The sequence below is a fragment of the Primulina huaijiensis genome, chromosome 2 (assembly GCF_012295235.1).
Source record: "Primulina huaijiensis isolate GDHJ02 chromosome 2, ASM1229523v2, whole genome shotgun sequence".
NCBI lineage: Eukaryota > Viridiplantae > Streptophyta > Magnoliopsida > Lamiales > Gesneriaceae > Primulina > Primulina huaijiensis.
The window spans coordinates 25,860,037-25,876,500 of record NC_133307.1 but is presented as its reverse complement, the minus strand read 5'-3'; the positions used below and the strand labels follow the sequence as shown (position 1 = coordinate 25,876,500).

At 38.1% G+C, this 16,464-nt stretch overlaps 3 protein-coding genes across 4 annotated transcripts; 2 read left to right on the top strand and 1 right to left on the bottom strand.

Moving 5' to 3' along the window:
* The first annotated feature begins 1,797 nt into the window (after positions 1-1,797).
* Positions 1,798-11,485, top strand: LOC140971011 (protein CELLULOSE SYNTHASE INTERACTIVE 1-like). Of its 2 annotated transcripts, none has more exons than XM_073433043.1 (8): positions 1,798-1,950; positions 2,483-2,580; positions 3,334-3,407; positions 4,094-7,142; positions 7,328-9,872; positions 9,975-10,429; positions 10,768-10,884; positions 10,961-11,485. In XM_073433043.1, the coding sequence occupies exons 3-8, from the start codon at positions 3,391-3,393 to the stop codon at positions 11,099-11,101; spliced, it is 6,324 nt and encodes a 2,107-aa protein (XP_073289144.1). In that variant the 5' UTR covers positions 1,798-1,950; positions 2,483-2,580; positions 3,334-3,390; the 3' UTR covers positions 11,102-11,485. The 2 variants fall into 2 exon arrangements, with proteins under 2 accessions (XP_073289144.1, XP_073289143.1); XM_073433042.1 differs by having other exon boundaries at positions 1,822-1,950; positions 2,456-2,580.
* A 557-nt stretch (positions 11,486-12,042) lies between these two features.
* Positions 12,043-12,838, top strand: LOC140971010 (heavy metal-associated isoprenylated plant protein 23-like). Its single transcript, XM_073433041.1, has 2 exons — positions 12,043-12,304; positions 12,393-12,838. The coding sequence occupies exons 1-2, from the start codon at positions 12,181-12,183 to the stop codon at positions 12,668-12,670; spliced, it is 402 nt and encodes a 133-aa protein (XP_073289142.1). The 5' UTR covers positions 12,043-12,180; the 3' UTR covers positions 12,671-12,838.
* Positions 12,839-12,971: 133 nt separating this feature from the next.
* On the bottom strand, positions 12,972-15,607 carry LOC140971009 (L-ascorbate oxidase). Its single transcript, XM_073433039.1, has 4 exons — positions 15,279-15,607; positions 15,090-15,182; positions 14,798-15,010; positions 12,972-14,329 (listed from the first exon to the last, which is right to left on the bottom strand). The coding sequence occupies exons 1-4, from the start codon at positions 15,546-15,548 to the stop codon at positions 13,208-13,210; spliced, it is 1,698 nt and encodes a 565-aa protein (XP_073289140.1). The 5' UTR covers positions 15,549-15,607; the 3' UTR covers positions 12,972-13,207.
* Between the last annotated feature and the right edge of the window lie 857 nt (positions 15,608-16,464).

Sequence of the window (16,464 nt, the reverse complement as noted above, 5' to 3'; positions counted from 1 at the left end):
CACACTTTGATCTTCTTCTTTTTTTTTTGTTGTCGAAAAATAAAAAAAATAATATTTTAATAATATTTTTTAACATGAACTAAATTAAATAATTTTTATTATAGTGGTTCCCCATAGCAGAGGTTGCTATCTATTAAAAAAAAGTTATTTTTTTAAAAATTAGTATTTTTATATTTTAATTATTTCAAAATCAAAATTATATTTTTTATATTAAAATATGTGATTAATAATCCAATTTCAAGTTATAATTTTATTTTTGGTTACAAATATATATTGTGGGGTAAAATGACATCTATTTTCTTAGTTTTTCTTTTATAATTTTTTCAACTCTTTTTTTTAAAAAAATGTTAATAAAAATTTAATTTTTTATTACAAATATGCGATTCCGAACTAACAAGAAAAAACGACGGTCCATTCAATTTTTTTTATGTTATAGTTCTTTTTAAAAAAACTATTTTCTCCTTTTTTTATCTTGTTAATTTTTTATTTACAAGTTAAAAGTTTATTAATCACATATTTGTAACAAAAATAATAATCTTGTTTATTGTTAATTTTTCTCATTCTTTTTTAAAGTTTTAAATACAAAAAATATTTTTTCCTTTCTTAGAGATTAAGAAATAATCCAATTTTCAAAAAAATGTAAAAAAAGACTAAGTGTTCGAACAAGAAAATATTATACGAGATAAATTTTTTTATATAAAAAATATAATTTTGATTTTGAAATATAATTGGATTATTAATCACATATTTTAATATAAAAAATATAATTTTGATTTTGAAATAATTAAAATATAAAAATATCAATTTAAAAAAAAATATTTTTTTTAATATATAACATCATCTGCTGTGTGAGAACCCACAACAGAGGATCTTGATCCGACCAGAACCCACCTCAGCCTTTTGGGGTTGAGTCCTTCCTTGAATCAGAATGCAATACTTGGGTTAATAATAATTAAAACGATGATAAAATTAAGGAGGAAGGTTGGTTTCCCTTTCACATCATTCCTTGATCTGTTGTTAGGTTCCAATCATCAACCTTTCTTGATTAATTGTAGGTATTTAATAAGTGTTCTTGGTTAATACATAGGTTTCATCAAATTAATTAGTTCATCTGTCCAAATATATATAATTTTATTTATTTTTCATATCGTTGAAAAATCAAATTTACAAAATATTTAGTTAATGAGAACATTTTAGTAATAAACAAAATAATATTAAAATAAAAATATATAATTATATATTTGAGAATGGGATGGAGAGTGTGACATTATTTCTAAAAATAATAATTACTTAGTAGATTAAGATAAGATATTTAAAGATCTCCTAATTATTGCATTCCTAGTCGTTGCCACTTGAAATTAATTAGTTGAGCATATGTTAACTGATATAATAATAACCGAATTAATTAATTATTAGGTGCATATATATATATATATAGTTGGCCATGTTTTTGTAGAGGCTTATAGTCGGTCGGGCCAGCTAACCCACATCAAGTTAATTGCATGGCTTCCAAAAATTTAGAAAATCTAATTATGATTTATATGGTTTATTAATGAATTTCATAAATTAATTAATAAAACTAAATTATTAATATTTATATTTTTTTAAAAAAAATTTATCCTAAGAAAAGGTAATCGATTATGCTCTCAATTCAATTTGAAGCGAAACTAAAAACAATAAATAAATTAATCGAATACAGATAAATAAAAATAAAAAGAGCCGAGCCGAGCCGACCCATGAACCCGGTCAAAACGTCGGTGTTTCAGCCCGGCCCCACACCCACTCAGTCTCCAGCTAGCTAGCTATCTAACTTCTCTTCTCCGCTTCTTATTATCAATTGGCATTCTTAGGGGGAGAGAGAGAGATACAGAGCTCTCTCAAGAAACCACGGCATCACCATTCTTGAACTGGATGTGCAGATTTGGTGTTCTGTAGCTCACTCCAATACAGGTTCCCCCATTTCCGCTAGATCTATCACGTTCACTGTTTTTTCACTGGCCTCTTATGTAACATATAGAATGCAGGTCGGTTTATGATTGGATTTGTCGCATTCTGAAGCTGTCGACTTTTATACCTGGGATCACTTGATCTAGTGATTTTTTAAATTTTAGAAATAACACTTTGGTGGGATTTTCAATGGGTTTGCTGTATCAGTGTATCGGGTTTGAATCTAATCGAGATTGCGTAGTTATGCTCTTTCTGATACTCCTCGAGGGGCCTATCGATCATAATTATTTTCTTCACGCTCAATGTCTATGATTGATGCTGCACTATATTTGATTTGCAAACGTGGGTCTGATCATTATTTTTGGAGTTGGAGTTCAGATTCCCGGCATCATTCAATAAAGATTTTCGTTTTTTTTTTTTTTTTTAATTATTGAGTGGGGCATTTTGTTTCAGATTTTAAACTTCTACTAGTGATTTGGTTAAATACTGTGTCCTGTGGCTGATGCAGTTTATAGCTTTGGCTTGTCTTGGTTAGATCTGAAGTGAAGACCTCGGATAATAGCAAAGCTGGCGACAACACTAGCTTTTCGCTTTGCTCCTTCAAATGGAAGCACACTTCCCACCAATGAGTTGGTAATATTCTTTTCATGTTCTGGTCGACTGTGTCCTTGTTTAATCCCCGAATTAATATACTCACATATTCTGATCGAAATAACTGGGGTAGAAATTGTTCCCTCTATTTTATTCTGTGTTTGGGGTCACATGTATTGTGTACTGATATCTAGCATCTGATAATATAAATGTTTCTTGCTTGGTCTGATTTATTGCTCAATTGTTGTGATAATTTCAATGGCAATTCAAGAATCTCTAGTGAATGATCATGTAAATTATGCATTTGCTTGGCACGGTGCATTTGAGAAGGGGCACTAAGCATCTCTTTTATGCTTGAAATATGGCGTGAAGATATTTCAAAAAAGAACATTTGATCATTCTAAATTCAGGGCATCCTCTTTTCTGTGAATTTTCTTGAAACGATTTTATGATAGTTTGAATATGAATCCCGTTTTCGTTTTTCTAAAAGCATATTCTTGAAACCTAGATTGTGTATATTTCCGAGTATGCTGTGTACCTCTTATGCTTGTCTTTCATCCAAAGAGATCATGATTCACGAGATACTGGCTGACTAGTGAACTATCTTGGCCAATAGATTTTCCCACTCCAGTCACATCTTTATTGTGTGCAATATTGTATTTTCTGCATGTTCCACAAAAAACAACACACTGTTATTATTACATGATTTTGTTTTATAATGTGCTTGTGTTGAATTCTTTGACGCATCTCTGATAATTTTCTCTTACAATTAATTTATGTCCTTTTCTTCTGTAGGAGAGAAGTAGGGACGTTAAATCTCTGGACTCCGAACCTCCAAGTCCACATCTCCATATGAAACTGAACTCAAGGTTGGTTAGAGTAGCAGTTGACATGCAATTAGATGTTTCAGATTATGTCTGTACTTTGATTTATGTTTTTGCTAAGCTATGGAACTTGATGTGGAAACCGTTGAAATATCCCATTTTCCAAACCCACCAGAGAAAGTCAATGGTGCACGTACACTGATTGCAAATAGTAATCGAAATTGCTTCACATATTTTCTTTCTCCTTTTACGATGATCAAGATATATATCTCACCTTTACGTTGTCTTCACCCATCAATTCAGTGACTCAGCAATAGAGTAATTCTAGTACAACGAACAGCACTGATCTAGAACCATAGATGGGGGTTTACTTAAGTTTATGAAACGATATGGAAGTTACTCAAAGCTCCACTTCTCATGAAGTTGTTTAGGGGACTCACTAGTCCCTCCTACATATCTAGATGCCATGCAGCATTTTATATTGCAGCTATATGTTTCCTTATATGTAACTAATTTTGGGTTACTTGATCTTTAATATTTCTTATGTTGGTAAAATTATAATTGTTAACTTTCTGTCTATGAAAACACATGCTATTATTGGGTTGCCACTACTTGCAAATGCTTTAAATTCCACAGTATTTTTAATATTTCCTAGCATGATTTAAATTTTAGATGATGTTAATTAGATGACAGTCGTGAAAAATGGCTTCATGTACATTTTATGCTTGCAGAGATCGGAGTTGCATGGAGGACCCCGATGGGACATTAGCAAGTGTTGCCAAATGCATTGAACAATTGCGGCAAAATTCCTCCTCACATGAGAAGGAAAATTCCCTGAGGCAACTACTTGAGCTAATTAGCATTCGGGAAGATGCTTTTGGTGCAGTTGGGTCACATTCTCAAGCAGTACCAGTTCTGGTGTCTCTTCTTCGTTCCGGATCACTAGGGATTAAGATACATGCTGCTACTGTTTTAGGTTCACTGTGCGAAGAAAATGAATTTAGGGTCAAAGTATTACTTGGAGGTTGCATTCCACCATTGCTAGGTCTTCTCAAGTCAAACTCAGCAGAAGGCCGAATAGCAGCTGCGAATACAATTTATGCTGTTTCTCAAGGTGGCGTCAAGGATCATGTGGGGTCAAAAATTTTTTCAACAGAAGGAGTCGTCCCTACATTGTGGGAACAATTAGGGAAGGGGTTAAACAATGGAAAGTTGGTTGATGATTTATTGGCTGGAGCTCTGCGAAATCTTTCTAGCTGCATTGAGGGATTTTGGCCTGCATCAATTCAAGCTGGCGGAGTTGATATCCTAATCAAATTGCTCAAAACAGGAGAATCAAGTACTCAAGCAAAGGTGTGCTTTCTGTTGGCATGCATGATGATGGAGGATGCATCTGTTTGCTCTGAAGTGTTGGCTACAGAAACAACTAAATTGCTCCTTAAGCTACTTGGAGCTGGTAATGAAGATTGTGCAAGAGCAGAAGCTGCACGGGCTCTTAAATCTCTTTCTGAACAGTGCAAAGAATCCAGGAGGGAGATTGCTAGTTCCAATGGTATACCAATACTGATAAATGCGACGATAGCTCCTTCAAAAGAATTCATGCAGGGTGAATTCGCCCAAGCGTTGCAAGAGAATTCAATGTGTGCTCTTGCAAACATCTCTGGTGGCTTGTCATATGTCATCTCAAGTCTTGGTAAAAGCCTCGAATCATGCATCTCTCCTGCACAAGTTGCCGACACATTGGGAGCTTTAGCTTCTGCTCTCATGATATATAACACTGATGCAGAATACTCTAGAGCATCAGATCCCATGGAGGTGGAAAAGACACTGGTCCAGCAGTTCAAACCTAGGATGCCATTTTTGGTGCAGGAGCGAACAATAGAAGCCCTTGCTACTTTATATGGGAATGCTGTGCTAGCAAACAAACTTGCTGCATCTGATGCAAAAAGACTGCTTGTTGGGTTGATTACTATGGCAACCAATGACATTCAGGAAGAGCTGATAAAGTCCCTTTTAATTCTTTGCTACAAGGAAGGTAGTTTGTGGCATGCTCTTCAAGGTCGTGAGGGAATTCAACTTTTGATATCTCTTCTCGGTCTTTCATCAGAGCAGCAGCAAGAGTGTGCTGTTGCTTTACTTTGCCTTCTATCCAACGAAAATGATGAAAGCAAATGGGCAATTACCGCCGCTGGTGGCATTCCTCCATTAGTTCAAATCCTTGAGACCGGCTCTGCGAAAGCCAAAGAAGACTCTGCAACAATTCTTGGAAACCTCTGTAATCACAGTGAGGATATACGAGCTTGTGTTGAAAGTGCCGATGCTGTTCCTGCTTTACTATGGCTACTAAAAAATGGAAGTTCCAATGGGAAGGAAATTGCTATTAAGACCTTAAATCATTTGATCCACAAGTCAGACACAGCAACAATCAGCCAACTCACTGCATTGTTAATCAGTGATCTACCTGAATCTAAAGCTTATGTCATAGATGCATTAAACAGTTTGCTCTGTGTGGCCCCTCTGACTGATATGATGCGAGAAGGTAGTGCGGCAAATGATGCGATCGAGACACTGATAAAAATCTTAAGCTCTACCAAGGAAGAGACTCAGGCAAAATCTGCGCTAGCTCTTTCTAGAATCTTTGACCTCAGAAAGGACTTGCGTGAAAGTTCCATTGCTGTGAATACTCTTTGCTCAATCATTGAACTTCTAAATGTTGAGTCTGAAAATATCTTAGTTGAATCTTGCCGTTGCCTTGCCGCAATTTTTCTTTCAATAAAAGTGAACCAAGATGTAGCTGCTATTGCTAGGAATGCATTGCCTTTGTTGCTGGTGCTTGCCACCTCGTCGGTGTTGCAAGTTCAAGAGCAAGCAGTGTGTGCTTTGGCAAATCTCCTCTTAGATGGTGAAGTATCTGAAAAAATTATGTTGGAAGAAATTATTGTGCCAGCGACTAAAGTTCTACACAGAGGCACGAATGTAGGCAAGATCCATGCTGCTGCAGCAATAGCCCGGTTTCTCCATTCTCGTGAAATTAATTCTGCTTTAATTGACTGTATAAATTGTGCTGGAACGGTGCTTGCTTTAGTTTCATTCCTCGAAACCTCTGACAGTGGATCTATTGTTGCATCAGAAGCACTCGATGCTCTTTCCTTCCTCTCAAGGTGTGTTGGAGGTATTGGACACGTCAAACCTCCTTGGGTGGTTCTTGATGAATACCCAAGTAGTATTACTCCGATAGTTTCATGCATTGCAGATGCCACACCAATGCTGCAGGACCAGGCTATTGAAGTATTATCCCGGCTCTGTCGGAGCCAACCTCTTGTTCTTGGTAACACAGTTGCTGGTGCCACTGGATGCATTTCATCCATTGCAAGAAGGATAATCAGCAACTCAAATGCTGTGGTCAAAATTGGTGGAGCTGCTCTTCTCGTTTGCACTGCAAAAGTGAATCATCAAAGGGTAGTTGAGGATTTAAATAGTTCAAGTTCATGGACATCTCTCGTCCATTCTCTTGTTGGGATGCTAAGTTCTTCTGAGTTTTCTCAATTTGGAGATCAGGGCAATGAAGATACCATAAGCGTCTGCAAGATAGCTGAAGAAAAGGCTACTAGCCAAGGCTCCAAGAGAAGTACATCAGTTATTAATGGTACCAATATAGCTATATGGCTTCTTTCTGTGTTTGCTGCTTATGATGGTAAAAGTAAAGTTGAGATCATGGAGGCTGGTGCAATTGAAGTTCTTACTGAGAAAATTTCTCAATCCTTTTTGCTGTATACACAGGTGCTAGATTTATGGTTTTGTATGTTTTTACAACGATAATATCTGAATCAATGTGCACCCATCTTAAAAAATTTCTTGGTATTGCAAAAATTGTTTTCTTTAAAAAAAATTTCGCTCGCATTGTCACTCAGAATGCTTAGCTTGATCTCCTGTAATGTTCTTATCAATGTTGTGAACTTTGCTAGGCTGAATTTAAAGAGGATGGCAGCATATGGATTTGTGCCCTTTTGTTAGCAATCTTATTCCAAGACCGAGAAATTGTCCGTGCTAATGCAACGATGAAAGCTATTCCAGCACTAGCAAGATTGTTGAGGTCAGAGGATTCGGCTGGCAGATATTTTGCTGCCCAAGCTGTGGCCAGTCTTGTCTGTAATGGTAGCAGGGGAACTCTTCTATCTGTTGCAAATTCAGGGGCAGCTGCAGGACTTATTTCGTTGCTTGGTTGTGCTGATGATTTTATCAATAACCTTCTGGAATTGGCTGATGAGTTTGGTTTGGTTCATTATCCGGACCAAGTGGCTCTTGAAAGATTGTTTAGGGTCAATGACATCAGGGTTGGGGCAACCTCGAGGAAATCTATTCCAGCCCTTGTTGACTTGCTTAAGCCTATCCCGGATCGACCAGGGGCACCTTTTCTTGCATTGGGACTTCTAATCCAGCTTGCCAGAGACTGTCATCCTAATCAGATTGTTATGGTGGAATCGGGGGCCTTGGAAGGGTTGACGAAGTATCTTTCTCTTGGCCCAAAAGATGAATACGAGGAAGCTGCTACTGATTTACTTGGTATTCTGTTCAGCACAGCTGAGATAAGAAAGCACGAATCTGCACTGGCTGCTGTCAGTCAACTCATAGCAGTTTTGCGTTTAGGTGGAAGAGCGGCAAGATATAGTGCTGCAAAAGCCTTGGAAAACCTATTTTCTGCTGATCATGTAAGGAGTGCTGAATCTTCTAGACAAGCTGTTCAACCTTTAGTGGAAATTCTAAGCACTGGCTCGGAGAAAGAGCAGCATGCTGCTATTGCTGCTTTGGTTACTCTACTGAGCGAGAACCCGTCTAGAGCCCTTGTGGTAGCTGATATTGAGATGGATGCTGTTGATGTGCTATGCAGGATTCTTTCTTCGGATACTTCGTTGGTGTTGAAAAGGGATGCGGCTGAGTTGTGTTTTGTTCTTTTTGGCAATACAAGAATCAGATCTACTGTAGCTGCTGCACATTGCATAGAGCCTTTAGTTTCTCTCCTTGTTTACGAGTATAGTCCTGCTCACCACTCAGTTGTCCGTGCATTAGATAGGCTACTAGAAGATGAACAGCTGGCTGAACTAATTGCTGCCCGTGGGGCAGTAATCCCTCTTGCTGGGCTTTTTAATGGTCAGAATTATTTGCTCCATGAGGCTACATGTAGAGCTCTAGTTAAGCTAGGAAAAGACAGGCCTGCATGTAAAATAGAAATGGTGAAAGCTGAAGTGATTGAGACGGGGCTTAGTATACTTCATGAAGCACCAGATTTCCTATGTACTGCATTTGCTGAACTGCTCAGAATACTTACAAATAATGCAGCCATAGCAAAAGGTCCTTCTGCGGCGAAACTGGTTGAGCCTTTCTTCTTATTGCTGACTAGATCAGAGTTTGGAACAGATGGGCAGCGGAGTGCAATTCGTGTTCTCTTGAATATTTTAGATCATCAACAGTGTCGTGCTAATTATACCCTGGCGTCTGAGCAAGTGATAGCGCCTCTCCTGCCTTTACTTGACTCTCCTGCTTCAGCAATTCAAGAGCTGGCCGCTGAGCTTCTGTCTCGTCTTTTTTTAGAGGAGCATCTACAGGGGGACCCACTAACACAACAAGCAATTGGTCCATTGATACACATTCTTGGTCCTGGTACACCCATTTTGCAACAGAGAGCCGTGAGGGCTCTTGTCAGGGTTGCAGGTACTTGGCCAAATGAAATTGCAAAAGAGGGTGGTGTGAGTGAACTGTCCAAAGTCATTCTTCAACCCGATTCTTCACTACCTCAGGTTTTGTGGGAGTCTGCTGCTTCTGTGTTATCCAGCATCCTGCAGTTTAGTTCTGACTATTATTTGGAAGTACCCATTGCTGTGTTGGTTAGGTTGCTTCATTCAGTCTCAGAGGGTACTGTTATTGGTGCTCTGAATGCTCTTTTAGTGTTAGACAGTGATGATTCTACAAGTGCTGAGGCGATGGCCGAAAGTGGGGCAATTGAAGCGCTTCTGGTACTTCTTAGACGTCATCAATGTGAGGAAACGGCTGCCCGACTACTTGAGGTGTTATTGAACAATGTGAAGATCAGGGAATCTAAAGCTACCAAATCCGCTATTTTACCACTATCCCAGTATCTTTTGGATCCTCAAACCCAAGGTCAGCAGGCAAGGTTACTGGCGACTCTTGCCCTTGGTGACTTATTCCAAAACGAGAGCCTTGCTCGATTAGCTGATGCTGTTTCAGCCTGCCGAGCTTTAGTGAATCTGCTTGAGGATCAACCCACAGAAGAAATGAAAGTAGTAGCTATATGTGCACTGCAGAACCTTGTCATGTATAGCAGATTAAATAAAAGGGCTGTAGCAGAAGCTGGTGGTGTTCAGGTTGTGCTTGATCTGATTGGCTCAAGCATCCCCGAAACATCGATACAGGCAGCAATGTTTATCAAACTTCTTTTCTCTAACAATACCATTCAAGAGTATGCTTCTAGCGAAACTGTTAGAGGCTTAACAGGTACATAACTGATCCCCCCCCTCCCCCCCCTCCTTCTCTCTCTCTCTCTCTCTCTCAAGTGTGTTTATACAAGGCGTATTGATGAATGTACCGGTTTTACAGCTGTGATTGAAAAGGATTTGTGGGCCACTGGCATAGTAAACGAGGAGTATCTGAAGGCTCTAAATGCGCTATTTGGCAACTTTCCACGTCTAAGAGCAACAGAACCTGCAACTCTAAGCATTCCTCATCTTGTCACATCTCTTAAGACAGGATCAGAAGCCACTCAAGAAGCTGCATTGGATGCACTATTTCTTCTAAGGCAAGCTTGGTCAGCTTGTCCCGCTGAAGTTTCTCGTGCACAATCAATTGCTTCTGCGGATGCGATACCTCTTTTGCAATACCTGATCCAGTCAGGCCCACCTCGATTTCAAGAGAAGGCAGAATTTTTGCTGCAGTGTTTACCGGGAACATTAGTGGTGATAATCAAGAGAGGAAACAATATGAGGCAATCTGTTGGGGTACCAAGCGTGTACTGCAAAGTTACCCTCGGAAATAATCCCCCTCAGCTAACCAAGGCATGTATATATGATAATTTTATTTTCTAATTTGGTTCGGCGGTCTTTCCCTTTCTGATTTTGGTGACATTAATCTCCTGTGCACCATCATATAATATTGAAAATGAGCTCCTGAAGGGGGAAAGTAGGCTTGCTTTAATTGGAAATTTTGTGATTCCTGTTCCTTTTCTCTCGTGCTTGAACTGCCATGTACGCACGTCTTACACTTTGGATCTTTAGATTTCCCTGATATTAATTGATGGATTACATGGTTACCTGCTCCAGTAAATGTTGATATCTGGTTGGGTTTTAAGATAACTAATGTGCATACTTCAACAAAATGTTTTTTGCTTTTTCAGGTGGTATCAACTGGTCCCAACCCTGAGTGGGAAGAGAGTTTTGCTTGGTCCTTTGAAAGTCCCCCTAAAGGCCTGAAACTTCACATTTCTTGCAAGAACAAGAGCAAAATGGGAAAGGTAATACTCATCCTTCTTTCCATTAAACCTGCGCCAAAACACACATCCTCTAATTACTTTCTCATGTCATTGGCAGAGCAAATTTGGGAAGGTAACTATCCAAGTAGATCGTGTAGTCATGTTAGGTGCCGTTGCCGGTGAGTACACACTGCTTCCCGCTAGCAAAAGTGGCCCGCCAAGAAATTTGGAAATAGAATTTCAGTGGTCTAGTAAGTAGCAAAATTCGCGGAGACTTTTGATCAAAGACACAGGTCTCTGCCTGCAAAGTTTTAACACCATGCATTCGGAGGTTGGTTTTTATAAATTGAATATCATAGGTGATAACTTTTTCACTCTGAGGCAGCCCCTTGTATAGGGTTCCAAATCTATATTATATGCATTTATTGGTATGTTGATGTATATAGGTTTGATAATGTGAGTCGGGAAAAGGCTCTTTTGATGTATTGTTTCGTAGATTTTAAGAGGAACCATATGAGTTTGAGATTTTTTCGTCCAAACATTTGTTGTATGAATTTGAAGATTTAGAAAAACGTTTGGTTTAGGCTTTTTTTTTTCCTTGGGAAATGTTTTCGTGATATATAATGGAGTCTTATTTACGCTATATTGAACTATTTTCTCCTGTTTTTTTCATTGTTGCAAGGTTTTTCTAGTGGTCGTATATTGTTTTGTAAACACTAGTGGATGTCTTTTCAATGCTTCGAGCCTTCTAGTCTTCGACGATGATAAGAATATCACATTTTGTCTAGTTTAAATTCAGAAATTGTGAACGTGATTGTTTGTTCATTAAATATCCATTTTCTATTTAAAAAAATTAATTAATACGAAAATAATTTTTATTTGACCCGAATTATAACACGATAGTATGTGTATGGTTTTAGTTTGACGAGTGTCTCTCTATATATTGATTGGATATGGACCTTATGATAAAAATAAATATAATCTTATATAAAGTTTTTAAAATAAATGAGGAAAAATTGACAACTCAAAATTAGCACCGTTTACGCGTCGCTTGGTAATCCATTCTCTCTGTCGTAGGCAATTATCATTTGTCTGTACACATATTGTTGATGTGTTTATTTGATTCAAAAAAAATCTTATGAAATTATTCATTTATATAACGAGAAGATAGCAAAACATGTAATAAATTTATAAATGAAGTAAGAAGAATCCACTCCTTCTTACTAACTTTTTTCCTAAAGACCCACAAAATGTCTTTAATTGTATTATTATGATCAGTTGAATTAGTTGGTACATGATAAAAAAAAATTGGGTCTTGGAGCAACTCTGGAGTACATAATGAGCAGCACTGCAGGTCACAAAAAGCAAAAGAAAAAACAGTTGCAGACTGTAAATCTAAAGGTGAGAATGGATTGTGATGGCTGCGAGCTTAAACTCAAGAAGGCTATGTCTTCTTTAAAAGGTAATAATTATTCAGTCATCTTCCTTCATTATATATGCATGCATGCATGCATACATAATTGAAATACATATGGATCTTTGGACGACAGGAGTGAAATCTGTGGAGATAAACAGGAAAGAGCAAAAGGTAACAGTAACAGGATACGTGGAACAAAACAAAGTGTTGAAGAAAGCAAAATCAACGGGAAAGAAAGCCGAGATATGGCCGTATGTGCCCTACAATCTGGTGCCTCAGCCATATGCTCCGCCGGCATACGACAAGAAAGCACCGCCAGGTTTTGTCAGAAAAGTCGATGCGGTCACCACCGAGGACCCCTATGTTTCAATCTTCAGTGATGAAAATCCAAATGCATGTTCTATAATGTAGCTACTTCTTTCAACATTTTTGTATATATATAGAAATGCTTTATGTTAAGTTAATTTAAGTCTTGTCTTCTTTATACAACAAACACTTGGTCTGGATCAGAGCAAGGTATAATATATGGTACGCTTGTGTTTGATTGTGTATGGTTTTGAATAATAATATATTAGTATTCGATTGGTTGCCAAGTTTTTTTTATAATTCTTGTTGGATTTCGATATTTTAAATTTGATAGGGTTGAACTAGTACGGAATCTAATTTTTAATTTGATACCTTGAGGGATCTAAATAAAAAAAGAGAACAAGTGAATAAACAATCTATGCATGGATTAATTCCAACTTCTTTAATGGCAATCATATTCTTAGCTTGGCTCAATATCGTATCCCCGCAAGATACAAATTTAGACGCCATCGTTCATTCGGTGGGCTTGCAAGCTTTTACTAGATGTTAATGGCACGTTGTATAAACAACCAATGAATGATATCGGACAATAATAAAAGTAAAAAAATCAAAATCAAAACTTTTTTTCCTCGAGTTACGTAGCTAGCCTTTGGTTTGTCCACAGCCCATGATAGATTTAGGCAATTTCCCCAGTCTCTCCACCCCTTCTTCGAAAACAACCCCCATTCCCATGTAGAAATGTGACTCTATGTGACAATGGAAAGCCCAGGTCCCTGGATTATCAGCTCTGAATCTCAATGCTGTCCACCCATATGGATGAACTGCCACCGTATTCTTCATTATTGGATTCACATAATTATACTTCTTCGGGTCACTCGATAAATTGAACTTCCCCAAACCATACCCCATCACCCAAAAATCATGCCCATGTAGATGCCACGGGTGCGTCTCACTGTTGTTCGGGTTCATAGTATTCGAATTCTGCAGGATCACATCCACAGTCGAGTTGAACTCCAACCGGTACGCTGCATTGCTGGTCGTGGCGTTCACGTTTTTTGCCACCGTATATATATCGTGGCTCGGGTCGTATCCGTCTGGTGGCGGTGTCTTGTCGAAAACATGCAAGAGTTTTTCCTTAAACGCGATCAGATAAGGAGTGTGGGGCAGGCTAAACGACACATTATTTACGGACCACCGGACGTATCCGTTGATCCTGTTCTGTGTGTTGAGCATGACTATGACCCTGTCGGATGTTTGCGGAGGAGGGTGGATGTATCCAGACGGAGCTCTGGTGGCCAAACTCTGTGAAAGTCGGGGCGAAACATCGTTCCATTGCGGTCCGACAGGAGGAGTCGAAGGAGGATTTCTTCGAGGATGGTTGGGATAGTAGTTCAAGATAGCTAATCCATCTGGGGTAGTGTTGTTCCTGCTGACAACTTTCGCGGAAGCCCAGTAATTTCTAGAGGGGTCCTGATCGGCCCGGATCAGGACGGAATAGGTTTCGCCTGAGTAAATGAAGAGATTTTTTACCTCAAATGGCTCCACATTGTGGCCATCTGCTTCGACTACGAGCATATTGTGGGCTTCGATTTGGAAGCTTAGTGCGGATAGAGCAGTGAGACTGCCGATGCGGAGACGGTAGGTTTTGCCTGGGACAACCGTGAGTGAGTATGGGTTGCACTCTGTATTTGTGGCGTTGCAGAGGCCGGATTGGATACCGGGTGTGTTGCAGCTGAATTTACCTCTTCCTTGGATCAGAATGGACTGGAAATTAATCCAACAATATATAAGTATTAAAACTTTGATAAGTCCTCAAACTTAACTGCATTAACAGTTTATTTTGCTTCATCTATGATCAATTATATATAATTAAACTCTATGTACGGACCAACTCAAAATCCTAGATTACCATTGTTAGAAGAAACCAGCCTAGCTAATGGGAAAAGTCAGCCTGACGTACCAAATCAACATCCTATTTAATTACATGGGGTAACATCTATTTAGAACCAGTCCACAGATCGATTAACGGTACTGACTGATCAATGTGCTTCATGATCAACTAGTTTACAAAATAAAACATATACAACGGAACGAATATATAGTCCAAGAACCATAGAATCAACATCCTATATATCATGTATTTAAGAACAACTTTAAGATTAAGGGTGATCGATCTATACATGTAAATAGATTTACTATTCTGTAGCTACAAGTTACAAAGAAAATGTTTACCTGAGGCTCTCCAACCCAAACAAAGGGGATAGAAGAAAGGCCAGTAGCTTGCTCGTTTGTGCTCTTGTGATACCAATCAGTGAGGATGATGCTTCTGTCGTAGTCATAGCTGTAGGGCTCCTTTTCCCCATCCGGTAACGATACCCGGATCGACCCGTACAGCCCTGCTTCTCTTTGCATACCATAGTGAGCATGATACAAGTATGTCCCTGCCTGCAATCCCACATGTATAATTAATGCATGGTACTTAATTAGTGATTGAATGAATATCATATGGATAAAATTAGCTTACTCTATCCACAACAAATTTGTACACGAAGGTGTCACCAGGCAGAATCGGACACTGAGTCACCCCTTCTGTTCCATCCGACCAAGGTGTTCCTATCTGTAAACACAATTAGTATCATACATGTATGTACATAATTGAAGATAACAAATAATTAATGTAATGACAGATGATCATGAGTACGTACGCAAGTACCTGTCTAATTCCATGCCAGTGGATTGCAACATTTTCGGTCAGCAAACTATTGGTAAGCTCCACCACAATGGTGTCTCCTTGCTGCGCAATGATGCTTGGTCCCGGAGTTCTCCCGTTTATCGTTATAGCCAATTTCTTGTAACAATCTGGAGACTTGAATTCATACTTCACCTCCCATTTGTAATGTCGAACTCTTGCGCAATCCACGTTTAGGCAACAAACCAACACTAATATGATTGGTGTAATAAATATTTTAACAGGTTGAAGCATGTTTAGTTAAAGCTTTAGATTTTTTCGATCGTTTAAGATATATATATGTGTGTTGCGAGTGTGTGTGTAAATTCCTTTATATATATAATCTTCTTGTGCTTAAGGAATTGGTTTTCCTGGAAATTTCTGATGCAATACTTTAGTCAACTTATTTGATGGATCTGATTGTTTCAACGCGCAAAATTTAAATAAAATAGTTGAATGACGAGGAATCCAAGAAGTTTCTTTATGTTTTTTTTTTTAAAGTCAAAGTAGCCAACATAGGATCATTCAAACCAGTTATTGATATTAACACCAATCGATTATAATATTCACCTATAAATAAAGCTATTTATGATGTCAATTACCTTCCGTGACAATTTCAAGAGTACTAAATAGATGAAAAGTCAAATATATTATATTATATCTATTTCTATCTTAAAAGTGTGGCCAATTGTGTTTTTCCAACCGTGCCCCTGGGTGCTTTGCTTTCAATATTGGGACACGTTAGACATTTCAAATATTGTGTTTTCCCAAATGTGCCCCTCGGTGTTTTGCTTTCAGTATTGGGACACGTTAGACATTTCAATCTATAATTAAATATTTTTCTATCTTAAATTATTTCATCCAACAGTTACGTTGGTGTATTTGTAAATTTCTCTTAAATTATATTTATTTCTTCTCTTAAATTATATTTATTTCTATCTACATTAAATTAGTTCATGCATCGGTTACATTGGTCTATTTGTGACACTGTTCATTTGTACACTCCTTATGCAACATCATTCCTCAGTTTGCCTTCTCTCAGTCGCTATTGGCTTCTGGTTCCTCATTTCATGTTTCTGCATGTGTGTTCTTCCACCATGAGGGGTAGAAAATCATCGTCCTTCTATGCTTTGGGTTCCAGGTTTTCTTCTTATTGCTTTGTTCATTCATT